At 55.1% G+C, this 24,389-nt stretch overlaps 9 protein-coding genes across 9 annotated transcripts; 4 read left to right on the top strand and 5 right to left on the bottom strand.

Annotated features, from left to right (window-relative positions):
• Positions 1-990: 990 nt before the first annotated feature.
• GUITHDRAFT_159018 (hypothetical protein) lies at positions 991-4,292 on the top strand (the record flags this gene model as incomplete). Its single annotated transcript, XM_005818744.1, has 9 exons — positions 991-1,656; positions 1,987-3,101; positions 3,209-3,296; positions 3,368-3,571; positions 3,696-3,772; positions 3,861-3,927; positions 4,027-4,101; positions 4,147-4,191; positions 4,254-4,292. 9 exons carry the CDS (start codon positions 991-993, stop codon positions 4,290-4,292), a joined length of 2,376 nt encoding a protein of 791 aa, XP_005818801.1.
• A 15-nt stretch (positions 4,293-4,307) lies between these two features.
• On the bottom strand, positions 4,308-5,367 carry RPS18e_2 (small subunit ribosomal protein S18e_2, cytoplasmic type; the record flags this gene model as incomplete). The annotated part of the gene is made up of 6 exons (XM_005818745.1): positions 4,308-4,375; positions 4,476-4,528; positions 4,594-4,674; positions 4,727-4,797; positions 4,910-5,020; positions 5,080-5,367. 6 exons carry the CDS (start codon positions 5,365-5,367, stop codon positions 4,308-4,310), a joined length of 672 nt encoding a protein of 223 aa, XP_005818802.1.
• A 1,571-nt stretch (positions 5,368-6,938) lies between these two features.
• GUITHDRAFT_156477 (hypothetical protein) lies at positions 6,939-7,532 on the bottom strand. The gene is made up of 4 exons (XM_005818746.1): positions 7,464-7,532; positions 7,329-7,416; positions 7,040-7,266; positions 6,939-6,983 (listed from the first exon to the last, which is right to left on the bottom strand). Exon 3 carries the CDS (start codon positions 7,260-7,262, stop codon positions 7,056-7,058), a length of 207 nt encoding a protein of 68 aa, XP_005818803.1. The 5' UTR covers positions 7,263-7,266; positions 7,329-7,416; positions 7,464-7,532; the 3' UTR covers positions 6,939-6,983; positions 7,040-7,055.
• Positions 7,533-8,382: 850 nt separating this feature from the next.
• TIMELESS lies at positions 8,383-12,872 on the bottom strand (the record flags this gene model as incomplete). The annotated part of the gene is made up of 11 exons (XM_005818747.1): positions 8,383-11,022; positions 11,065-11,176; positions 11,224-11,308; positions 11,354-11,513; positions 11,560-11,666; positions 11,713-11,816; positions 12,013-12,110; positions 12,238-12,321; positions 12,362-12,466; positions 12,523-12,788; positions 12,833-12,872. 11 exons carry the CDS (start codon positions 12,870-12,872, stop codon positions 8,383-8,385), a joined length of 3,801 nt encoding a protein of 1,266 aa, XP_005818804.1.
• A 2,756-nt stretch (positions 12,873-15,628) lies between these two features.
• Positions 15,629-16,030, bottom strand: GUITHDRAFT_61806 (hypothetical protein; the record flags this gene model as incomplete). Its single annotated transcript, XM_005818748.1, has 1 exon — positions 15,629-16,030. A coding segment is annotated over one exon (402 nt), but the record flags the coding sequence as incomplete, so codon positions are not given.
• Positions 16,031-16,643: 613 nt separating this feature from the next.
• On the bottom strand, positions 16,644-17,733 carry GUITHDRAFT_121986 (hypothetical protein; the record flags this gene model as incomplete). The annotated part of the gene is made up of 2 exons (XM_005818749.1): positions 16,644-17,171; positions 17,215-17,733. 2 exons carry the CDS (start codon positions 17,731-17,733, stop codon positions 16,644-16,646), a joined length of 1,047 nt encoding a protein of 348 aa, XP_005818806.1.
• Positions 17,734-17,936: 203 nt separating this feature from the next.
• Positions 17,937-20,191, top strand: GUITHDRAFT_149046 (hypothetical protein; the record flags this gene model as incomplete). The annotated part of the gene is made up of 3 exons (XM_005818750.1): positions 17,937-17,962; positions 18,153-19,296; positions 19,886-20,191. The coding sequence occupies 3 exons, from the start codon at positions 17,937-17,939 to the stop codon at positions 20,189-20,191; spliced, it is 1,476 nt and encodes a 491-aa protein (XP_005818807.1).
• Positions 20,192-21,457: 1,266 nt separating this feature from the next.
• Positions 21,458-21,682, top strand: GUITHDRAFT_57818 (hypothetical protein; the record flags this gene model as incomplete). The annotated part of the gene is made up of 1 exon (XM_005818751.1): positions 21,458-21,682. A coding segment is annotated over one exon (225 nt), but the record flags the coding sequence as incomplete, so codon positions are not given.
• A 913-nt stretch (positions 21,683-22,595) lies between these two features.
• GUITHDRAFT_121989 (hypothetical protein) lies at positions 22,596-23,732 on the top strand (the record flags this gene model as incomplete). Its single annotated transcript, XM_005818752.1, has 8 exons — positions 22,596-22,629; positions 22,685-22,713; positions 22,762-22,830; positions 22,897-22,953; positions 23,003-23,066; positions 23,122-23,465; positions 23,521-23,604; positions 23,655-23,732. The coding sequence occupies 8 exons, from the start codon at positions 22,596-22,598 to the stop codon at positions 23,730-23,732; spliced, it is 759 nt and encodes a 252-aa protein (XP_005818809.1).
• Positions 23,733-24,389: the final 657 nt, after the last annotated feature.

Consider the following 24,389-nt stretch of genomic DNA (forward strand, 5'->3'; position numbering starts at 1 on the left):
GTCGTTGCTCAGCGAGATCTTTAACGCCTGAAGGAGGAGGGCAAGTCTGGAGACAGCATGCCATCATCATGGAAGCGCAGCATCTCGTAACCCTAGTAGGTACTGTTCAGAAGCTTGAAGCCACGTTGCAATCCGCAACAAAGGCATGATGGTATGGCAATCTCATCGTATCTGCACATTCTGATCAAGATTCTCCTCCTCTCCTCCTCTCCTCCTCTCCTCCTCTCCTCCTCTCCTCCCTCTCCTCCTCTCCTCTTTGTCCTCTCCTGCTCTCTTCCTCCCCACTCCCTTCTCTTCTCCTTTCCATGTCGTCGCCGCGCTGCTTCATCAAAGTTTTGCGCATGGATTGCTCATGTTTTCTCTAGAGTTCCAGCGCCTCTCACCGCTTATCTATAGCTCCTCCTCCCCTTCTTTCATGCCGAGCCAACAAGTCTCGTGAAAACCTTGAGAGCGGAGGAGCAAACAGGCTCCTCCTTCAGGGGAGGCAGCGGGAGACGGGCTGGGGAAGATAGGGGAGGAGGAGATCAGCAAGAAGAGGAGGGGCAGCAGCAGCGAGCAGATGAGAAGCTGCGTCATACAGGTTTATGAGAACCTCCTCCTCCTCCTCCTCCTCCTCCTCCTCCAGCTCAGTCTCGTCTTCCCTTCATCCCTTCCGACTCCCTCCCCACGCACGTCTACCGACGAGAGGAGCGGGTATGGGAGGCGGTGGGAGGACGAGGACGGGGGCATGTGGCGGTGGTGGAGCGGAGCAGGTCGCAGCGGTCCAAGTGTCGCTTCTGCGGGCTGAGCATCGGCAAGGAGGAGGTTCGCGTCGGGTTTCCCTTGCGAGACCGTCGGGGAGCAGGAGGCGTCTTGACTGGCTGGCAGCACGTGGACTGCAGCAGGCTGGGCACGAGCGAGTGCCCCGAGCTGGAGGGATGGGTGGAGGGGCTGAGCGAGCTGGAGGAGGAGGAGAGGCAGCAGCTGGAGGAGGAGCTGCGGCGTGAGACGATGCCGAAGCACGAGGAGCTGGCGGAGGAGGTGGAGGAGGAGAAGGTCGACCTGTCGTCGTGTGTGCTTGAGACGCCCAGGGAGCTGGCGGTGGACCTGCTGCCGTTCCAACGAGAGTCGCTGTGGTGGATGGAGCAGCAGGAGGAGGGAGAGGTGAAAGGAGGCATCCTCGCTGACGAGATGGGGATGGGTAAGACCATCCAGACTATCGCCCTGCTCCTGCACCGCAAGGAAAAGGCGAGAGCTTGGGCGCGGACTCAGCCGGCGGAGGGAGGAGGAGAGAGCGATGTTGGATCGGGATGCAGTGGAGGAGGAGGAGGAGGAGGAGTGAAGAGGAGAGGAGGGACGCTGGTTGTCTGTCCTGTCTCTGCTATGAGTCAGTGGCAGGCTGAGATCACCAGCCGCACCCTCCCCAACTCGCTCTCTGTCCTCGTCTGGCATGGATCGGATCGCTCGGCCCTGCCAGCTTCTGCTCTCTCCTCCTTCGACGTCGTCGTCACCTCCTTCTCCGTCCTCGAGGCTGACTGGCGCGCGTCCTGCCATCGAGTCGCCTGCCGCTTCTGCCGCAAGCTCTTCCTCCCCCGCGTTCTTCTCCTCCACAACCGCTACTTCTGCGGCCCCTCGGCCGTTCGCACGCAGCGGCTGCAGCTGCGGGAGAGGAAGAGGGTGAAGATCAAGTCGAAGCTGATCCTCGGGTCCTCTCCTCCTACCCCCTTCAACATCTACAAAGAGCTGGCGGCGGCTGCGACGAAGAAGGGAGAGGAGGAGGCAACCTTGAAGGAGGAGGAGGGAGAGGAGGAGGAGGAGGAGGAGGAGGAGGAGGAGGAGGAGGAGGAGGAGGAGGAGGAGGAGGAGGAAGAGGGTTCCAGCAGCAAGAGGAAGAAGACGGAATTTTCTCCTCCTCATCCTCGTAAGCTTGTCCCTCGTTGTGCCTCCTCGGTCTCCAGCCCTAGCGAAGGCTCGAGCACGCGTGTGCTGAGGGAGGCCTCGCTCGAGCCGCGTGCCTCCTGCCTCTCCTCTTCCTCCGAAGGCGATGTGGAGGAAGCGACGAGACAGTCGATGCAACAGCGGCGAGTGCAGGAGGAGGAGCAGGAGGCAGGGCCGCAGGAGGAGGAGAGGAGGACCAAGGCGTCGCCTCTGCATGAGGTCGAGTGGTACCGGGTGGTGCTGGACGAGGCGCACAGGATCAAGAGCAGGACGACCGGAACCTCCAAGGCTGCTCACGCGCTCCCTGCTCAGCATCGCTGGTGCCTCACGGGGACCCCCCTGCAGAACCGGCTGGGGGACCTCGTCTCCTTCCTCCGCTTCCTCCGCTGGCAGCCCTGGGCCTGCTTCTTCTGCTCGGTGAAGGAGTGCGAGTGCTGCGAGGTGCAGCCGGAGTTCGGGGAGGAGAGGAGGAGGTGCGAGAGCTGCGGACACTCGCCGCTGCGGCACTTCTCCTACTTCAACAAGTGGGTGCTCAATCCCATCCTCCGGTTCGGGTTCGTGGGGCAGGGGAGGATGGCGATGAAGCTGCTGAGGAAGGAGGTGCTGGGACGGGTCATGCTGCGACGGACCAAGGAGGAGAGGAGGGAGGAAGTGAAGCTGAAGGGAAAGGAGGTGAAGACGAGGATGCTGCAGTTGAGCAGGGACGAGCGAGCCTTCTACGAGAGTCTCTTCCTCGAGACCCGCGAGACCTTCGACACCTTTGTCGAGCACGGCAACCTCCTCCACAACTACGCCCACGTCTTCGAGCTCCTTGCTCGGATGCGTCAGGCGTGCGACCATCCTCTCCTCGCGCTCCTCTCCCGTCACTCTTCCCTCCCCGAGCAGCAGTCCTCCTCCTACTGCGACAAGTGCTTCAAGCTCTTCCTGCAGGACGAGGAGCCGGTCCGCACCAAGTGCGAGCATAGCTTCCACAGAGCTTGCTTGACCAACAGCTCGACCAACAGCTCGACCGACAGCTCGCCACCTCCTCCTCCTCCTCACCAGCAGCAGCAGCAGCAGCAGCAGCAGCAGCAGCAGCAGCAGCAGCAGCAGCAGCCTCTTAACCTTGAGGATGACATGCTGCCTCTTCGCTGTCCTGCCTGCCAGGCTGCTCTCGCCCTTGACCTGCGAGTCAATGCCAGCGGGTAGGAGGAGGGGGAGGGGGAGGGAAGGAGGAGCAGCAGCGAAAGGAGGAGGAGGAGGAGGAAGAGCAGGAGGAGGAGGAAGAGCAGGAGTCTCACTGAGTGCGCAGGTTTGAGAAGAGGAAGAGAGCGAAGAAGAAGTCGATCCTTCGACAGATCGACTTGCAAAACTTTCGTCCGAGTTCGAAGCTGAAAGCGGTAGAATGAGAAAGAGGGGAGGAGGAGGAAGAGGAGGAGGAGGAGGAGGAGGAGAGATGACGAGGGAGTAGGTGCGGGAAGAGCTCGAGGAGCTTCGCAAGGACAAGAGGAACAAGGCTGTCATCTTCTCTCAGTTTACGCGCATGCTCGACCTCCTCCTGCACTACTTCGCCTCCTCCTCCACCCCCCTCAAGTGCGTCAGACTCACTGGCGACATGCCGCGAGCGGCTCGTGACCTCAACCTCAAGGCCTTCAACGAAGACCCTGAGACTGCGGTGAAGGAGGAGGAGGAGGAGGAGGAGGAGGAGGAGGAGGAGGAGGAGGAGGAGGAGGAGGAGGAGGAGGAGGAGGAGGAGCGGGAGGAGGCGGTGGCGGGGCTTTACTTGACTTGACTTGCAGGCTATTCTCATCAGCCTGCGAGCAGGAGGAGAAGGTTTGAACCTTCAGGCAGCCAACCATGTCTTCATCGTGGACCCGTATGAACCCCCAGCCCCTCGCTCCCCCCCCCCCCCTTCTTCTCCTCCCTCCTCTCCTCCCCCGCCCTCAACTTATCGCCCTCATCAGCTGGTGGAACCCCGCGGCTGAGCTTCAGGCCATCGACCGAACTCATCGGATAGGACAGACGCGGCAGGTGAGCGACGGGAGCAGACAGGAGGAGCGGAGACACGACTCGAGAGGAGAACAGAATTGGAGAGGGAGGGGGAGGGGGAGGAGAGTAACGCGGTTCAAGGTGTTCGCCACAAGGTTCATAGTATCCGACAGCATCGAGGAGAGGATAATGGAGCTGCAGCGCAAGAAGCAGCTGGTCGGGTGCTCCTCCACCAGCCTCCCCAGCTGACGGCCATGGCAGATCGTGTCGGGCACCATCGATGGAGAGGACTCGGCGATGATGCAGGTGAAGAAGCTTGCTCCCCCTCCTTCCTCTCCTCCTGCTCTTCGCTTCTCACGCTGCCGCAGCTGTCGCAGGAGGACCTCGCTTTCCTCTTCACCCGATGACGCCACTCCGAGCCCTCACTTCTTCTTGAGCACGCCGACGCATCGACCACCTCGTCCTGTCGTCTTAGTGTGCTGTCCTCGCACTGCAAGCAACAAGAGCCTCGTCACACTCTCCAGTCAACACGTCCTCCTTATCCTCCTCTCATAATCACCTCCTCCTCCTCCTCCTCCTCCCTCTCTCACCTTTCCATCCCCACGCGTGTCGCAGACCGCGATGGACTCGCATCTTCCTCAGCCTGAAGGAGAGACATCGACCAAGCGTCAGCTGCCTCCTCCTCCTGCGTCTTCGGCGCCTACAGACCTGTCGAGGTCCTCGCGCAGCTGGAAGTCGAGCTTGTTCACTGTGTTGTGAAGGTCCAGGCCGGTCTTATAATCCTTCCTCCTGCAAGCACGACCCAGTGAGTGCGAGGAGGAGGAGGAGGAGGAGGAGTGACCGGTTCAGCATCCACGATGGGATGTCATAGAGCTTGGGGTTCTCCACAACCTGCACGATCTTCTCGACCTCCTGGCGGCAGCAGAAAGTGAGTGGCAGCGGGAAGGCGGGGGGGTGTGGAAGAGGAGGAAGAGGATGAAGAGGATGATGATGATGAGGATGAGGAGGATGAGGAGGAGGAGACCTCGGCGGTCAGCTCTCCTGCCAGCCTCGAGTGTGCGATGCCTGCTCGCTTGATCACCGCGTCTCCGAACCGACGGCCGATCCCCTTGATCATCGTCAGGGCGTACAGCACCTGCCCAAGCAAGCACAAGCGCGTGAGAGATGCGAAGATTCGCGAGGCAGCTCGCTCACGTTTCTGGTGCCGTCAATGTTGGTGTTGAAGATGCGAATGACGTGGTTGAATTCATGCCTCTCCTTGACAAACGAAGGATACTCTTCCTCCACCTCCCCGCCTCCTCCTCGCACTCGCAGGCACCTGTTGATGAGGCCTCCGGCGGAAAGGCGGGAGGGGCTGGTGGAGGCCAGCGGATGCGAGAGGATGGCGGGGAGGAGGAGGAGGAGGAGGGCGATGAGCCTCGTGAGCTGCGCGATCGGCTTGAAGGCGAAGGACTGGAGGCTGCGGGAAAGGGGGGCGGACATGGTGATGCTTGTCTGAGCAGGGAGACGACTGGGGCTTGAGTGAAGCTTGGAAGGAGAGTCTAGGAGAGGCTCTTCGCTCCAGGCATGCAGGGGGCCAGTCGGATTCTTGGAGGTCCTTGAAGGGTAGAGAACGGGGAATAGTTGTTGCAGTGGTGGTGAAGTGAGAAGAGGGGGGAGGGGATGAGATTGTAAGTGAGAGGGGAAGAGAGAGAGGATGGAACTTGCTTGTTCTCCTGCTGCTGTACCTCCTCCTGTTGCTGCTGCTTCTTCTGCTGCTGCTGCGTTTGCCGCTCTGCTTCACGCCATACAATCGGCCCCTACCTCCGCTCCCACCCTCAAGTATCTGTACCCCTACCTCCTCTTTGCCCTCGTAGTACCCACCTCTTTCACCTGTTTGATGTCGAAATGTATTTGACCACCCCTCCACTCATATTGCGTCGATGCTACACACCCCTACCCCCTCTATGAAGCCTGCCATATCTTTTTCCACGGGTTATCACAATGTATTCAAATTATCAAAGTAATTTTCAATTTATGAGGTTATATTTGAAACTTTTTGTCTTCTTGTTTGAAATGATAATTGAAATGTTTCTGTTAAATTTGAAAGTTTATGAACCTGAAACCTTCTTGCCAGCAGGACAAGTCCGCAGACAAGGGGTGGAGAGCAAACCACGTGGGTAGGGGTATAAATAATGGGGTAGTATATTGATAAAATGGTGGGTACTATAAGGTCGTCAGAGGGGGTACTCATCTGAGTGTAGGGGTTATGAGAATTTTTAGGGGGTGTAGTGAAGAAGGGAAATCCTCTGCCATGCTGGTCCGGGTCGTCGTGCTGGCGGCGATGATTGTGGCAGCAGGTAAGGAGGAGGAGGAGGAGGAGGAGGAAGAGGAGGAGGACGAGGAGGCGATAGACGAGGAGGAGATAGAAGAGGAGGGGCAGCAGCATCGCAGGTGGAGGATGTTGGGTGAGGGCGGGTGAAATGAAGCAAGGAGAAAAGAAACATGTGAGGGAGCATGAAGGAACAAGACAGGGAGCGAGCTTGAGCTTGAATGGGAGAGAAGTTCAGATACAGGAGACACAAATAATGCGATGAAGGATAAATCGATTCAAGTCGACATCAAAGTTGAAAAGCAAGACAGCGTCGTTTCGCGACGGCAGACAGCGGGTACTCAAAAGAATTGCTGTATCCTGGAAGTGAAACCCCCATAGTTTGAGTTGGTTATGGAAAGATGACGATTGGATAACGGGATTGGAATATTATCGGGTAGAGTTGGAGGGAAAGTCTTGGAATTAGCAGGATAGCGAAGACAGGTAGCTTACCTTGCTGTCTTACTCCTTGTTGTCCTCAAGCCGCTCAAGGAGGCGGAAGCAAACCGTCGCCCGCCAGCTGCTGCTCCAACATTGACGGCAAACCACTGCGGCAGCTCAACCTGGCAGAGACTCTCGAGTGGCTGCAGTGCAATCAGATCGCTTCCGACTCGATCGACATCATCAAACGGGAGAAAGTCGTCGGGTACGAGCTCTCGGTACGAGTGGCGAGGGGGATGACAAACTCTGAAAACACTCGCAGCTGATGTCACAGGACGAGATGATGGAGCTGCTCGGCATGACCAAGGTCTCTCAACCTTGACAAGCTCTTCCTCGCTGACCGTCTCGCTCGTTCATGGTCAGATCCATGCGTGGAGGGTTAGCCGGTGCAAGGACGTGACCGATGGAACGCGTCGCTGGAGTTCGCAAGGACAACAAGCTCAGGCTTCTCCTCAAGCCTCTGCTCCTTCTCCTTCTCCATCTCCTCCCCCTCCTCCTCCCCCTCCTCCTCCTCCTGCCCCTGCTTCCGCTCCTCCCCCCAGCAGCTCTCAGGGACGACAGCAGCAGACGAGAAGGGGTAGCTCATGCAGGTGCGGAGGAAGAGGGAGAAGGAGGGAGAAGTGCAAGGAAGGGTCTCAAGCAACTTGAGCAGGTTCGGGGAAGATCTCACCGGCAAGCGCTGCTTCGGGCTAACTCGAGCTCCTGACCCCGCCTGGACCCCAGCAAGTTGCAAGGATCAGGTGGAGGAGAAGTTTGCGCTTGCTCTCTCTGACTGGTCTGTCGGTAGTGCTGCAGGAGAAGCGATGAGTGCGGGTTGTGGCTCTACAGCTACGCTGAGGGATGCTGGTTTGGAAAGCCAGGGCAAGACTACAACTGCCGGTGCTGCTCTCGCTGCCGTATCCTTGGATGATGTCTGACCGCACATGTCTGAACGCGCAGGGACGAAGCGGGATGGTTCGGAGGGAAGGGGATAGTCTGATGGTCACCACGCCCTCTGCCTCGCACGCTAACAGGGACGACAAGCTGTCTGTCTCCTCAGCCCCAGCTCGTCCTGCCCTCGAGCTTCTCTCGTAGGTTTGTACATACACAGTCATGCGGTCGCAACGACGTCGAGCCTCTTTCCGCGAGACTTGAGGACGAGGATGCATCCTGACGAGAAGATGCCGGGGGGAGAGGTGGGAGAGGTGCTGGGGAGAGCCTGGGGAAGAGGAGAAGGGCGGGTGGAGGACTAGTAGATCTCTAAACGCCCCCCCCCACACACACAAGACCCGCGTAGACCTGGACTGACCTAGCAGCTCTTCTAAACTCTCCTAGTTTCACTCAAGCCCCAGTCGTCTCCCTGCTCAGACAAGCATCACCATGTCCGCCCCCCTTTCCCGCAGCCTCCAGTCCTTCGCCTTCAAGCCGATCGCGCAGCTCACGAGGCTCATCGCCCTCCTCCTCCTCCTCCTCCTCCTCCTCCCCGCCTCTGCCTCTTTCTGTTCTCCCTGCTCTCTCGTGCTCGCTCTGTTCTTTGCTACTCAAGGTCGATCGCAAAGTCCGCCGGCTTGTGTGAACTTGAGGCGTCCAATCAGTCTAGCTGGAGGAGGAGGGCAAGGGGGTGACAAGGAGAGGGAGGGGGGCAAGGGGGTGACGAGGAGGAGGAGGAGGAGGAGGAGGAGGAGGAGGAGGAGCAGTGAGAGCAAGGAAGAAGGTTTAATCGCCCGTCACTCGTTGTCGCTCTCGTCCGACAAGGCGACTCGACGAAGTCTCTTCCGTCCTGCGAGCTGATCCGAGCGGAACTTGTCGACGAGCGAAAGGGGGAGGGCGACTATGTCTCTTGCCTCTTCCTCCTCCCCTTCCTCCTGGTCATCCTTCTTCTCCTCACCCTCAAGCTCCATCTCATCTACTTCCTTCTCCATCTCCTTGCCCTGCTTCTCCTCCCCCTCCTCCTCCTCCTCCTCCTCCTCCGACAGGTTCTTAAAGTTGTATCGCCTGCCGTTCTCCTCCTCGTTCTCTGACTCTGACGTCGCTTCTCGCACGCGTCGCTTCGGCCGGGTCGCCATCGATGACGTGGCGTCTTCTTGCGTCCTCGCGGGAGGGTCAGGGGTCGCCTCTACTTCAGCTCGCCGCGTCTCCTCCACGGGAATCTCCTGCACCCCCCGCAGCTCCTCCAGCATCTTCTCTGCGCGCTCCTCGTCCTCCAGCAGGCTCGCGGGGAACCGCCAGAACGCGTGACCCTCCGTTGGCCGAGGGCCGAGCAGGCGCATGGAGCAGAGGAGCTTCGAGACGAGCGGGTCAATCGCGTGCTCCCACTCCGCGCTCTTCGTCGGGACCAGCGAGAAGTCTTGGACGCGCAGGAAGCTCGCGCGCTCTTCGCTCCTCCCCGCCGCTAGCCGCATCTCCTCGCTCGCTCTACACGCCAGCGCCAAGTTGTCGACGATCCAGTCAAGAGCCGCCGGCCGCGCGTTCCTGAGCCTGCGAGCACAAGTGTAGAGGTCCTGGCGAGAGGAGAAGAGGTCTTCTTCCTCCTCCTCCTCCTCTCCTTCCGACCAGTCGTCATGCCCGACGCGCACGAGCCCGAGCTTGTTCATCCTCAGCGCGATCTGCTTGACCGACTTGCCCTCAAGGAGCATCGAGATCAGCTGCAGCGCGTTGGCCTTGGACCCGAACTGCTGATGAGCCTCCCGCAGTGCCAGGTCGTCGTCCTCCGTCCACTTCCCTGCGCTCCTGCCGATCTGCTGCAGGATCGCCTCCTCTCCCTTGCCCGGCTTCCTGCTCCTCTCCTCCACCACGGGCTTGTAGGCGTTGGCGATCAGCTCGGCGTCTCTGGCCGATCGCGTCCAGGCGAGGAGCTCGAGGAAGAGACAAGGGCTGACGAGCGAGAGCTTGAAGAACTCCCGCACGATCCACCGCACGAAGTTGACCATCTCCTTGTACTTGTCCTTGCCGTCCAGCGAGGAGTCGCTCAGGATCCTGTCGAAGATGCGGAAGGCGGAGAGCTGGAAGAGCATGGGGAGGAACTCGCACTTGCGGGCGATCACGTCGAGCATCTTCACGACCTGATGGTTCGTCTGGTCCGAGTTGACCCTGTAGTGAGACAGCAGGTGGACGTACGTCGACACGACCTGAGGGTGAGCAAACCGCTTGAGGTAGCTGTTGAAGTTGAACATGACCTCGTGGTACTCCTCGTCCAAGATCTCTTCCTCGCTCTCCCCGCCCAGCCACTCGCCCTCGCCCTCAGCCTTCTCGACTCCCCGTCGGTTCCTCCTCCTCCTCCGCTTCTTCAGCCGTTGGAGGTTCTGGTTGTCCTCAGAGAAGCTCTTGATGAGGCGCAGGAGCGTGTGGGTCAGGTCGACGACGTCGGCAAGGTGGCTGCGGGTGTTGCGGAAGGGGCGAAAGTCCTTGATGATGCACAGGAGAGTGTCGCCGAGGTCCCACTCGTAGACCAGGTTCCTCAGCAGCTGACTCGCCACATCCTTGTTGTGCCTCGAGTACGAGAAGTAGAGTGACTGAACGGTCAGCACAAGCTCTCGCAGCATCGAGATGAAGGGAGGGACCTTGTGGTGCTGGGCTCCCCCGCTGCCTCTCTCCGGCTTCATCAGCACATTGATCTTCTCCAGCACCCACCGGAGGTTCGAGAGGTCGACGAGCGACGAGACGAAAGCAGCGTTGTAGTCGTAGGGATCAACTTCCTCCTCCTCCTCCTCCTTGCCCCCCTCCTCCTTCTCGTCCTGCTCCGCCTCTTGATGCTTGTCCGTCATGACCTCTTTCATCGTCGCTTCCTCGCCATGTGGCTGCGATGCTTCTGCTCCTCTCGCTTCACCATGCTCTGCCTCCGAGGCGGGCTCTTTCATCGCCTCCTCCCCTTGAGCCTCGTCAAAGTTGAGTTGTCTCTCCACGCGACCCTCCTCGTCTGCTCGCGACAGGCTCGAGGCCGTCGCGTCCTCCCCTGCCTTGCTCTTGCTCTCCTCCCTCGCCTTCTCTCCATGCTCATGCGTCTCCTCCCTCGCCTCCTCTCCATGCTCATGCGTCTCCTCCCTCGCCTTCTCTCCATGCTCATGCGCAGCCACGCACTGGCTCACGTAGCTCTCGACATGATTCGCTTCCGAGCTGCTCGTCGCGTTGGCGACTGAAAGCACGAGCTCCTCCGTGAGCCCTGCCTGCGAAGCCTCTTGGCTTTCTTTCTCTTTGCTGGGCTTCGGGCGGGGAGGGAGGCTGGCGATGCGACGCTTCTCCTTCAAGCGGAAGTAGTGGAGGAACCAGGCGCTGACCGTCGCGAAGTTCAAGTCGTCCGACGCCACCAGCGCCGCGCTCTCCATGGCGTAGTCGTAGGTCACAGTGCCGAGGAGCGAGTTGAAGCCGACCTGCGGGAGTTCACAAGGGAGGAGTAGAAGTGATGTCATCACCTCGAGGAAGGTGGAGGCGTACGAGTCCAACGTCTTGAGCACGTCGCTCCTGTCTTTCTGCCTGTTCACTCGCACCTCCATGAGCGGCTTCCGTCGCGGACCAGCTCGCATGCTGCTGGGGAAGTCAGAGGCGGGAGGGGGGAAGGGGGAGACCCTCACGTCTTGCGAGGGCCTTCGGATCGAACGGCGTCGATCTTGTGGCTGACAAACTTGACTTCCTCGTTGGTCTTCACTTGAAACAGACCTAGCCCTCATTACACGCCTCGAATCTCTTACACGCCTCTTCAACCTGCGAATCGTTGGTGCCGACTGAAGCAAGTCGACTTCCGCATGGTGTTGGTCTCAGCCTTTGGGATGCTCTTGAGAAGCAGCTCTCTCCTCATGCTGTTCAGCCAATCCCCACTCGAGATCTCCGTGCTCGCAAGCACCTCGGTAGGATCTTCCTTCACCTGCCAGGATTCAGTCCCGATGTATGGCGCGAGTCGGTCGCGTTACAAAGATGAGTGCAAAGATGTCCAGCAGCAGCAGATTCCAGTTGCGATTCTCCTCTTCCTCGATTTGTTGAGCCAGTAGGATCAGCATCTCCAGCACGTTCTCTTCCGCTGCCGTGCCGTCAGCGTCTGCTGCCCCTTCCTCTCCTCTCCTCACCCATCTTCAAGATCAGTGTGTCTTGCGCCATCGCCAGCTTCGCGACCAAGGCTGTGGGAAGCTCCACCATGGACCCAGCAGGAGGCTGCATTTGCAGCAGGTTTCTACAAAGAGTTGGTTCGATACTGAAGATGAGGAGGTAGAGGGAAGGAGGGGGGTACTGGGTGGTGGGAGGAAGGGAAAGGGGGTAAGGGATGGGAAGGGAAGGAGAGGAGAAAAGGAAGGGGTAGGGGATGGAAAGGGGGTAGGAAGAAGTGAAGGGAGGGAGGTGCAGAGAGGGGGTGGGTGGGTGAGGAGCACCTTATGAGGTTGAGGACCAAGTCGAGGACGAGCATCTCGGGCTCTGTGCGGTCGCTGCCCTCGTGCAGGAGGGGATCCATGAGCCACTTCATGATGATCTGCGAGGACCATCAGCCGGTGATGAGGAAGGAGGGGATGAGGAGGGGCGAGGATGAGGAGGAGAGGCAGGAGGGGCAGCGCGCAGGAGGGGAGGGGGGAGAAGAGGCAGGGGAGGGTCGCGGGCACCGTCAGGACGTCTTGACTGTTAGCGAACTGCTCCTTGAAGATGGCAAGAGCCTCGAAGGCGGGGACGAGAGCGGCCCCGTAGACCTTGAAGGGTTCAGCTAGCGGCGGCTCCTGACAGACTCACCTTGTGCTTCTGAGCCCGGACATCCTTCTCATCGTCGAGGTGCACGATGGGGAGGGGAGGCAGGGAGGTCATGAGGTACGTCACAACCATGCACTCGTACAAGATCTACCCAGCCCGTCAGCATCCCCGCACCTCCTGCACCTCCTGCAGCTCGGTCGCACCTCAGGGTCATCGCCTGCGTAACTAGCGATGAGCGGGAGGACATGGTTCTGAAGAATATTCCAGTCGGCGAGCGCTCTGTGGAGCTCCCATGGCACGCGAGGGGCGACTCTTCTCCCGAGACTGTCGACGCTGTTGGGTTGGTCTATGTCCCCCACAGAATCATCGCGATGTAAGAACTGCTGCAGGTCCTTGAGAGTCTCCACGCACTCCTCCCCTTTGATGTATTCGTTCTGGTCCACTCGCCGGCCGAGCAGGGCACATGCCGCTGGTCCCAACACTCAGAGGCTCGGAGGACAGAGCATGGCATACCGAGAAGCTCGTCTTTCAGGTTGTAGTCGTCGTCCTCCATCTCGATCAAGCGCGACGAAGATGTCTCATGCTCCACTCTGAAGTGCAAGAAACATTCAATCCTAAAGTACCATCAACTCGACCGAGACTTGACAACTTCATCCGTCCTGCTACGTGCAGACCTGACAAACCCTTATGCATCTCTTACGTGACCCCATCCTTCCATTTCGTCCTCGTCCCTTCCTCGTCCCATTCTCCTCTTATCATCTCTCTTCTACTCATCTCTTCTCCACTCCTCTCTTCCTTCTCCCCTCCCCTCCCCTCCCCTCTCCCTCCCCTCTCCTCCCGGTGTGGGCATGGACGACGGGCAGGTGGCGGGAAAATCATCCCCCTCATACCCAATTCTCCTTTTTCAGTCAATCAAACGGAAATAATAAGGAAAAACTCATTTAAAAATAATAAACAGACCTTGTTGTTTTAAATTTATTGACTAAAGTTTGAGTACAAAGTTTGGTACCAGGAACACATTTCAGGACAGTACAAATCATGATGAGTGTTTTCCAAACCTGGTACAAATGTGTACTGGATTATTGTTTATAATCGAGTTGTATGTGAATGACTCGCGGCTATGTGCAACATTACACTGACTTGGTTGCCAGTCATCTTAGAGTCTAGTGCATGTCCATCGCTGTTATGCTCTCCATGTCAACGACTGAATGAGGTGAAGAATGAGTCTGTTGGGTCGTTGACGCCAACGTCTGAATTGTCAGAGCTCATAGGAACCGAGCCCGAGTCAGACAAAACCCGTGGGGGACTTACAAGGTAAACAGAAGGGGTGCGTCTTGTGGAGTACGACCCGTTGGAAGCAGCTTGCTGCCATGCAAGGACGGGGTTCTCTTCCCTGCGAGAGAGTGGCATGGTATCCTCTCGAAGGTCAGAGGGGATGCTTGTCAACTTCCCGAGAGTTCTCTAGCCAAGAGACGGTACTCCTGGCTCCTTCCTCGATGCTATAAAGGGATGAAACTCGTCAGAGCTAGGTGGTCCTCTTCCCCTTTCGTGTGTGTGCCACGATTGTGTGTCTGTGTGTGAGAAAGAAATAAAAGAGAGTTAGATCTCCTTCTGTTTCACCGCTTTCCCTCTTGGTAGAGAAATCCAACGTGAGTTCTTCTTGAACTGCGCTTGAAGGTCCATCTTAGTCTACGTCGATGATGTCTTGCTCTATTCGCTGGGTACTCCTCAGGCTTTCACACCTCCAGCAGGTACGTCTCCTCCTGGAGCGCCTCCGCCACCACCAGGTCTTCGTTAAACGGAGCAAGTGTATGTTTCTTCAGACCGTCTCAGATCAGCGCATGGGATTGCACCCGAAGCTAACAAAGTTGCTGCCATCGAAGACTTTCCGTCTCCTGCATCTGTGAAACAACTTCGCCAATTTCTGGGTCTGGCAAACTTTCATCGGCGTTTCATCAAGAATTTTGCCGACTATGCTGCACCTCTCCCCGATCTTCTCATGATTCTCTCTTCGTCATGTTTGACTCGTTTTCGCAGCATGTCACTGAGTCACGCTGGCTCCCACGGATACACCCAACCACCCCTCCTTTTTACCAAATCTCATACACACCGGTCATTAGTGTCAGTGTTAACTTAGTGTCAGTGTTAACTTAGTGTCAGAGTTAACTTAGTGTCAGTGTTTTAACTTCGAAACCACCGGTATTCCAGGCCACAGTCCAGCCTAAGACCCACCCCCAAGACATGTCAGTGACCTCTTCATATTCGTCTATTACCCCTACACTCTTACCGGTGTCACTACACCCAACCACCCCTCCTTTTTAGCAAATCTCATACACACCGGTCAGTAGTGTCAGGGTTAACTTCGAACCACCGGTATTCCGGGTTTACCACCCCCTAGACATTTCAGTGACCTCTTCATATTCGTCTCCGCATCCACCTATCCCCACCCACATTCCCCACCGCTCGTCGGCGATGCCGTGGCAATGTCCTGACTGCAAGGCAAGACAGCAGCGATGAGATGCTATTACCTTCACTCTCATACTTGATTGAGATGCTTTCTTTACTCCCGTACATCTTTTCCTTTTGATCATTCACTTGCTTTGTGTTCGCGGCTCCTGCTCTTGCTTTTTCCACCTGACTCGAAATGCTGCAGATCATCAATGTCGATCCTGGTACCTATGACAGCACAAAATGCGTAAGTTGAATAGCTCCTTGTTGCCGTCATTTGACTTTGTGTCTCTTACGTGTTACCATGGATTGTCCTTTCTTCTTGGGAAGGGGGTGAGCAATTGTCTGTTTGAAGCATGTGCTGTCAGGAGATGATTTGCTGACATGATTTGCTTCAATTTGGTCTCTTGTGGCTGGGATGGACTTGATTTGGGTCTGGATAGGCGGTAAACATCTTGATTGAAATGATGCGGTCAGGGAACGATAGGGCTGACATGTAATTTTCAATGGTTGACATGTAATCTTGGGATTCTTTTGTTTTCGCTGGGATGGACTGGTGTGGATTGGGCTGGATAGACCGTAAGTATTATCTCGATTGAAACATGCGGTCGGTGGGGAGTGACATTCATTTTGAATTTTCTGGTATGTCTTGATCAACGAATGGCAACATCTGGTATGGATCCACTAGTGCTGCGTAAGAGATTGACACCATCACATATCTTCCTGCTGATCTGACCTTGTTTTGATTTCAATATGCATTGGGACACTCACAGAATGTGAGTGATCGATCATGTTTGAAAGCACATGGTTCGTAGAGGTTTTGTTGGTATTGATTGGTTGACTCATGTTTCAAAGCACATGGTTCGTAGAGGTTTTGTTTGTATTGATTGGTTGACTCATGTTTGAAAGCACATGGTTCGTAGAGGTTTTGTTTGTATTGATTGGTTGACTCATGTTTGAAAGCACATGGTTCGTAGAGGTTTTGTTGGTATTGATTGGTTGACTCATGTTTGAAAGCACATGGTTCGTAGAGGTTTTGTTTGTATTGATTGGTTGACTCATGTTTGAAAGCACATGGTTCGTAGAGGTTTTGTTGGTATTGATTGGTTGACTCATGTTTGAAAGCACATGGTTCGTAGAGGTTTTGTTTGTATTGATTGGTTGACTCATGTTTGAAAGCACATGGTTCGTAGAGGTTTTGTTGGTATTGATTGGTTGACTCATGTTTGAAAGCACATGGTTCGTAGAGGTTTTGTTGGTATTGATTGGTTGACTCATGTTTGAAAGCACATGGTTCGTAGAGGTTTTGTTTGTATTGATTGGTTGACTCATGTTTGAAAGCACATGGTTCGTAGAGGTTTTGTTTGTATTGATTGGTTGACTCATGTTTGAAAGCACATGGTTCGTAGAGGTTTTGTTTGTATTGATTGGTTGACTCAGTGCGCCAAATCTCGTGGATGGACCGAGTATGACGAGGTGTATGATGAGGTGTATGAGCAGGTGTATGATTGGTTTGAGTGATGCGCGTGAGTCTCCTGTGACGTGTGCTGGTGGTAGAAAGGGTGCATGCATTGCAGGGTGAGGGGTGGCTGGACATGGCCAGTACCACCTGAAGATACCTTCCTCAGAAGATGAAGATTCCTTACAGGTAGAACTTGATACTGGCAATGAGCACGAGAAGTGATGGTCTTCGAATGCAAGTGATGACACAGGTGGTGACACCATAATTGAACTGATTTTCAAGTGGCCATTGATCACCTGAAGCAATTCAAGATGCTATGAAAACTAGCAGCCACCTCCAGGATCCTGGTGTCACCTGGTTTTGTTGGTTATTCTAGCCATATCTTATAAAATCGTTGGTTATTCTAGCCATATCTTATAAAATCGTCACGAAGTCAACAAGGCAGTGAATATAGAAGGTCTTCATGCAGTTCAGCGAATCCCCATACATCATCACGTAATCCACCCTGTGCACCCTCATGAAGGGGGCGAGCTTGAGCATCACGCTGAACCGATCGTGCTTCTTCGCGGAATCCTCGATGTAGGTGTAGACAAAATTCATCAGGAAGTACATCGCATGATTCACAGCACATCGAATGAGCTGCAAAAGCCTCACAGCAACGTCGTCCGGCTTGCACTGGAGGGCGGCAGCAAGCATCCCAACCCTCACACGGCGGGCGATGGCACTCACACGCATGACGGCATCTTCCTTAACGATGTAGGAATCGTTAAAGTTACCCGCCTCACACATGAGCATGAACCCAGACAAGGTCTTCCACATGGCGAGCACGACGATGTCATAGGCCGTGACGGTATCCCCGCTACCCGAGGAGAAGCTCGCAAGGGCATAGCCGAGCTGATTCGATCGAATCCTCATTATGCACATCCTGAGCAGTCCAAGCGGCTTCATTACACAAGAAAATCGAAAGAAAATTGGTCAGCCTGACATCGCTCATTGGCGTTGCATAGACGGTCTCGAGCTTGTCAACGAAGAAGCGGGACCTCACAAGGAAGGTTGTCAGCTTGCTAACAACTCTGAGACTCTCTCCTTGCACGTCATTCCCCATAGAGTAGCCAGTCGACTTCAGCATCACGCTCCCAAGCATGAACATGATCTTCTCTGCTGAGGCCTCACCCAACCTCCCTGACTGGAAGACCCTCTCCCCCTCACCATTCACAGCGCTCCCGTAGAAACAGAGTGCCACAGAGAGGTATTTCTCCATCCTATCCCCGTGAAATCTCGAAAACCTCGCCAGAGCTGTCGCCTCGATGTCTGGGAGCTTGATCTGACGCACGCCGTTGTCGAGGAAGAAGCAAGGAAGATGGGAGGGAGAACGGAAGAAACCACCCTTGTTGTTGCTGCAGAGGAAGAAGTGCATCACCGACCTCCCCCCCTCCACACACATGCCGGCGATATCGGTCCTGGTGTAGATGCAGTACTCATGGCCCGTGACGTTCATATGCATACGGGCCAGTGTCAGTGACAGACTCATCTCACTGATCACGGGTCACACGCTCCCGAACCACGACGTGTGCATACTCTGCGGGATCCTCCTCCACTCCCACCAAGATCGGAGGAGCAAGACGGTGAGGACCTTCAGAGCGATGCTCAACAATACACAACATCTGCCAGCACGCCAAGAACGAGAACGAGCGGCTCACGGCCTGCATGGCCTGCATCAACTGGATCCGCAGGTCCGTCCCCACCAACGAGTGCGCCAACAGGGCCGTCGAGAACAGGACGTTCCTGCTCATCGATCGCCTGATATTCTTCTCGATGGCACCCGGGGAGATCACGAGCCCCGACCTAAGGAACATGCGGAGGCTGATCCGCTGCCTGAACCAATCGGAGACGGTCGAAGGAGACCTTCACGAACTACTACAGGGCGATCCTCCTCCCGCACCTGAAGCAGGCTATCGCAGAGTGCAAACACGACAATTTCGACGACATCTACAGGTTCATCCATGTGATCATAAGGAGGTGGTGGCATGACATTGCGAACGAGACACCCTTCTTCAGAAACCCGGACACCGCATATCTTGTCCGCAAGGCCATATCCGACAATCACCGCGAGAGTATTAAGACGGTCGTGAGCTTCATAGACACAGATGACACCGTTGAGCAAGATGGATCAGACTCAGGAGGAGACGAAGAGATCGATTACATTTCAGCTATACTCGAGGGAGCAGATGGAGGAATCGCTGCAGGAGGTGGAGAGCGCGATCCGGCAGGAGAGCATGTCCGAGAGGCTCACCTCCGACTGTTCGGCATGGTCCAAGCTCTCCACGAAGACGAAGCGTTCCGCGACATCTGCGATCCCCGCCTGGACCTCTCCAATCCCTTCCGCTCGGAGATTGCGGATATGCGCTGCTCGCTGTCGTGCCTCGAGGGCATGAAGCCCACCGAATCCAGATGGGTGATGTACATGATGACCCATGTGGAGGAGCAGAGGGATGCCTCCACGGTGGAGATCAAGGACGCCTACCTGAGGACCATAGGGAAGCACCGTGGCACCCTCAGGATGTACGAGGCGATCGTGGACATGGCGCTGAAGACGAAGGAGCTCTCGGCCGTGCGCTCCACCGTCAACCTCATCATGCACCGCGTGAATGAGCAGGCGTCGAGCTCGGAGGCCCCGATCCAGAGCAAGCTGGTGGCTGCCAGCAAGGCCCTGCACAATGACGCGGAGGCGCAGAGGCTCTTATGCGAGCAGCTCGTGCAGATGGCGAGTGTGAAGGGCATAGACTTGCTATGTATGTGGGAGAGCGCGATATGTGTTCTTCAGGGGATGCTGCATGACATCAACCGCGTCTTTAGGCTAAAGAACCTAAACACAAACACAAACACAAACCTGAACCTCACGTGGATCCTCATGATGAATGCCGTGTCTTATAGCATGCCCACGGAGCCGGCATGGGCGACCACGATCATGATATGCTTCGAGCAGATTCTGGCCGCCGTCTTCATCCTGATCAGCATGGAGTTCCTCCACCCCCTCTCCCTGTCAGTTCCTCCATCCCCTCTCCCTGTCAGTTCCTCCACCCCCTCTCCCTGTCAGTTCCTCCATCCCCTCTCCCTGTCAGTTCCTCCACCCCCTCTCCCTGTCAGTTCCTCCACCCCCTCTCCCTGTCAGTTCCTCCATCCCCTCTCCCTGTCAGTTCCTCCACCCCCTCTCCCTGTCAGTTCCTCCATCCCCTCTCCCTGTCAGTTCTTCACGACCATGAGTCTTGACGTCAGAAGTCCTTGGATGATTTAACTGAATCTTCTATTCATCATGGATGTCATGGTATCCTCCCGCAGCTTTTCCAAATGTCGTTGAGCTAGTGGAATGGCTCAGTTCACCTCAAAGTTTGTGATGATCAGCTCGTAAACGTCTTGCGGTAGCGACGTTGAAACATTCATCACTGTATCGTGCAACAGCTTTATTCCCTGTGCTTGACTCTCTCGCAGCTTTCTGATTTCATCCACATCGGAACTCCAGTGCAGGTCATACCGCATTCTTCGCATTCCCCGCGACAAAAACTGATATGATGCTCTTTCAATTCTAAAACTGCATTGTTCCCTTTTACTGCAAAAACAGGTGAGCTCTTAATCGATATTCATCAACAGGCGCAAAGGCCTTTGAATCGAGCCAACTGAGCCAACTGAGCCAACTGAGCCAACTGAGCCAACTGAGCCAACTGAGCCAACTGAGCCAACTGAGCCAACCGAGCCAACTGAGCCAACTGAGCCAACTGAGCCAACTGAGCCAACTGAGCCAACCGAGCCAACTGAGCCAACTGAGCCAACTGAGCCAACCGAGCCAACTGAGCCAACTGAGCCAACTGAGCCAACTGAGCCAACTGAGCCAACTGAGCCAACTGAGCCAACTGAGCCAACATCTCACGCCCTTCATCAACATCCGGATATCTCACAGAAACTAAAGGACGAACATATCAACTACTCCTACTTGCTCCAGGCTTCAAAAGCATCATCACTCATCACCTGACAGTCCGCCGAGCCGTTCGGAGGCACGCGACCCCGCGTCAGAGGCCGCTCAGTCGTTAGTGCGATCACTCCATCCGGGAGTCGGAGCATCGGAGGGCGGGAGTCTTCTTAGTCTTATTAGTCTTTACTCAAAGTTAAGTTAAAAATCAGTACGAGGATATCAGTATCCTTCCATCCACGAGATATCTTTACTCAAAGTTAAGTTAAAAATCAGTACGAGGATATCAGTATCCTTCCATCCACGAGATATCTTTACTCAAAGTTAAGTTAAAAATCAGTACGAGGATATCAGTATCCTTCCATCCACGAGATATCTTTACTCAAAGTTAAGTTAAAAATCAGTACGAGGATATCAGTATCCTTCCATCCATCCATTTTTCAGGGTGTCCGTGCGCTCCGCAGCAGCCGAGATATCTTTACTCAAAGTTAAGTTAAAAATCAGTACGAGGACAATATTAGTCACGTTGAAAGCGCGGGGTCGGAGCGTCGGAGTATTTGAGAGGTGTAAGATGTAGTCCGCACTTATAGTCCTTTGGGAGGATTCCAAGAAGGAAATATCCTTGTGTTATACATTGAATCCTACCTAGATCCCATAGCTCTACTAATATATACACTTTTGTAGTTTTTCACTGTGCTGTTTCACTTCCAACAAGCTCACTGTGCTGTTTCACTTCCAACAAGCTCACTGCGCTATTTCACTTGCAACAAGCTCACTGTGCTATTCCACTTCCAACAAGCTCACTGTGCTATTTCACTACTTGCAACAAGCTCACTGTGCTATTCCACTTGCAACAAGCTCACTGTGCTATTTCAATTGCAACAAGCTCACTGTGCTATTTCACTACTTGCAACAAGCTTACTGTGCTGTTTCACTTCCAACAAGCTCACTGTGCTATTTCACTTGCAACGAGCTTACTGTGCTATTCCACTTGCAACGAGCTCACTGTGCTGTTCCACTTGCAACAATCTCACTGTGCTATTTCACTACTTACAGCAACAAGCTCACTGTGCTGTTTCACTTCCAACAAGCTCACTGTGCTGTTTCACTTCCAACAAGCTCACTGTGCTATTTCACTACTTGCAACAAGCTTACTGTGCTGTTTCACTTCCAACAAGCTCACTGTGCTATGCAACAAGCTTACTGTGCTATGCAACAAGCTCACTGTGCTATGCAACAAGCTTACTGTGCTGTGCAACAAGCTCACAGATCACTGTGCTATGCAACAAGCTTACTGTGCTATGCAACAAGCTTACTGTGCTATGCAACAAGCTTACTGTGCTATGCAACAAACTCACTGTGCTATGAAACAAGCTCACTGTGCTATGAAACAAGCTCACTGTGCTGTGAAACAAGCTCACTGTGCTATGAAACAAGCTCACTGTGCTATGCAACAAGCTTACTGTGCTATGAAACAAGCTCACTGTGCCAACAAGGGTGGTTTCGCTTACCCTGCATATCAAGCAGCAGCAGTCGGTCCTAATGTTCCGGTGTGTGGTAATGACTAATGTTCCGGTGGGTCCGTGACCTGGTACAAATGCTTTTACTCAACATGGGGGAGGACCGTCGGATGTTAATATCGAGCTCAGGTCCTAGGGAAGCCTACGAGGTGTCATAGGAACTCATCTAGGTAACTTCCAGTACCTCCGGCCCTACAAGGTCCTAGCCCCCTAAGCAACTTTCAGATCCCTGCCTCCTCCTCCTCCTGCACTACTACAAGCGTAGCGTGCTACAGCGTGATGTCTGTCATGGAGGGGTATGGAGTAGTGTAGCGTAGTGTGCTGATAGAGTGATGTCTGTCATGGAGTGGTATGGAGTAGTGTAGCGTAGTGTGCTGATAGAGTGATGTCTGTCATGGAGGGGTATGGAGTAGTGTAGCGTAGTGTGCTGATAGAGTGATGTCTGTCATGGAGGGGTATGGAGTAGTGTAGCGTAGTGTGCTGATAGAGTGATGTCTGTCATGGAGGGGTATGGAGTAGTGTAGCGTAGTGTGCTGATAGAGTGATGTCTGTCATGGAGTGGTATGGAGTAGTGTAGCGTAGTGTGCTGATAGAGTGATGTCTGTCATGGAGGGGTATGGAGTAGTGTAGCGTAGTGTGCTGATAGAGTGATGTCTGTCATGGAGGGGTATGGAGTAGTGTAGCGTAGTGTGCTGATAGAGTGATGTCTGTCATGGAGGGGTATGGAGTAGTGTAGCGTAGTGTGCTGATAGAGTGGGGTATGGAGTAGTGTAGCGTAGTGTGCTGATAGAGTGGGGTATGGAGTAGTGTAGCGTAGTGTGCTGATAGAGTGATGTCTGTCATGGGGTAGGGTATGGAGTGGTGTCCTTGCCTGGCCTGTCCATGGCAGCGCACAGACAGACGGTTGATGCTGAGGGTCTGCGAGTATTGTGACGGGGTCGCAGGTCTCACTGGGCGTCACGAGCACCAAGGGATGATTGGGCTTGGAGGCGACTCTCAGGTAGCTGCTGCTGCCCACTCGCGCCTCCTCCTCATCCATGCATGCCAGGCTCAGGCGGGCACAAGCGCAGCTGGCAAGCAGACAACAGCGCCTGGAGCTGACGTCGGCGACTACCTGGTGACGCGATGACGACTTGCATGGGCGAGTGTAGGCCTGAGCGACTGACGAGCCGCTTGCATGCAGCACACCGCGATGAGCTCTTTGCTGGAGAGTGTATCTGGAGCTTTCAGACCGGTCCTGGTAGCGCTTCTACAGCTGGGCATGGCTGGGGCATGTGACGTGCTTGCAGAAGAGTGAGGACAAGAAGAAGGCGAGGAAGAAGAAGCCTCAGCTCACCATCCGACTAGACACAGGTTGTCAGCGCCAGCAGCGATCTTGTTCAATGTGTCTGACGGGGTCTGTCCTCAGACGTGAGCTTGCACGAAGAGGCTTCCAGCGACCGTCAAGCCGGTTCCGGTCGGAGTCACAAGTCAGCTCTGCGATCGCCGATGCCGGCCTCGCCGCAGAGCTTGAGCCTGCCGTCGCCGCTGGAGAAGAAGAAGATTCGCTTCATGGACGAGCCGCCGGAGACTTCCAGGTCGCCCTCTAACGCCCTCAAGACTTCGCTCGCCGAGACCCGCACGTCAGACCAGCGCATTGCGCGCTATGAAGTACTGCAGCCTTGTACAGACAAGACCGGAAAGTCGAGAAACGATGCCGCGACAGCAGCAGGCTTCAACCCGATCGCCGCACAGGGTCGCCGTGGGAGTGAGGTGAGGGGATGGAGATGGTGCGAGCGAGTGGATGGTGATGTTGCTGACGGAGCAGGGGGGCCAAAGTTCGATCAGAAGAAACTCGAACGTGCAGCTTACAAAGCAGGTCCAAGAAGCAGTTGAGCTTCACCTTAATCAGGTGACAGTTGCTAGAGATTCTTATCTTGCTCTGATGCGATGGTCTTGCAGGAAAAACTCAAGGCGACGAAGAATCGTTTGCCGGATGGAGTTTGTCCTGACGTACAGAACGGCGTTTTATGGACATAGTGAGATAGAGGTAGAGGCGTTGTAGCAAAGCTGGTTTGTGTTCTTATAAGTTTACTGTGAATTGTTTGAGCTCTGCGGTTGGTACAGAGATAGAATTGTTGACATTGCTGATTGGCACATACTGGCGCTAGTAGGAGAACATTGATGGCGCTAGTAGGAGAACATTGATGGCGCTAGTAGGAGAACATTGATGGCGCTAGCAGGAGAACATTGATGGCGCTAGCAGGAGAACATTGATGGCGCTAGCAGGAGAACATTGATGGCGCTAGTAGGAGAACATTGATGGCGCTAGCAGGAGAACATTGATGGCGCTAGTAGGAGAACATTGATGGCGCTAGTAGGAGAACATTGATGGCGCTAGCAGGAGAACATTGATGGCGCTAGTAGGAGAACATTGATGGCGCTAGTAGGAGAACATTGATGGCGCTAGCAGGAGAACATTGTGTCATCGTCATGGTGTCTGTACCGGTCGATTCGGCCCCGAGGTCAACCGCTGCGGTTTCGAAAAGCCTTACAATGACCACTTAGTACCAGAAACTTTACTCAACTCAGTACAGATATTTCTCTGGGGCAGCCACGTAAGCTTCCTAGGACCTCGGTCCTACCAGAGGTCTAAGCTGATACGGTCTTGCGGGCCTATTGATTCAGGACAGCTTT

Source organism: Guillardia theta (assembly GCF_000315625.1).
Source record: "Guillardia theta CCMP2712 unplaced genomic scaffold GUITHscaffold_271, whole genome shotgun sequence".
NCBI classification, from domain to species: domain Eukaryota; class Cryptophyceae; order Pyrenomonadales; family Geminigeraceae; genus Guillardia; species Guillardia theta.

Excerpts from the sequence above, each read along its gene's own strand:
- GUITHDRAFT_156477 (XM_005818746.1), bottom strand. The coding sequence starts at position 7,262 with ATGAGCTACCCCTTCTCGTCTGCTGCTGTCGTCCCTGAGAGCTGCTGG.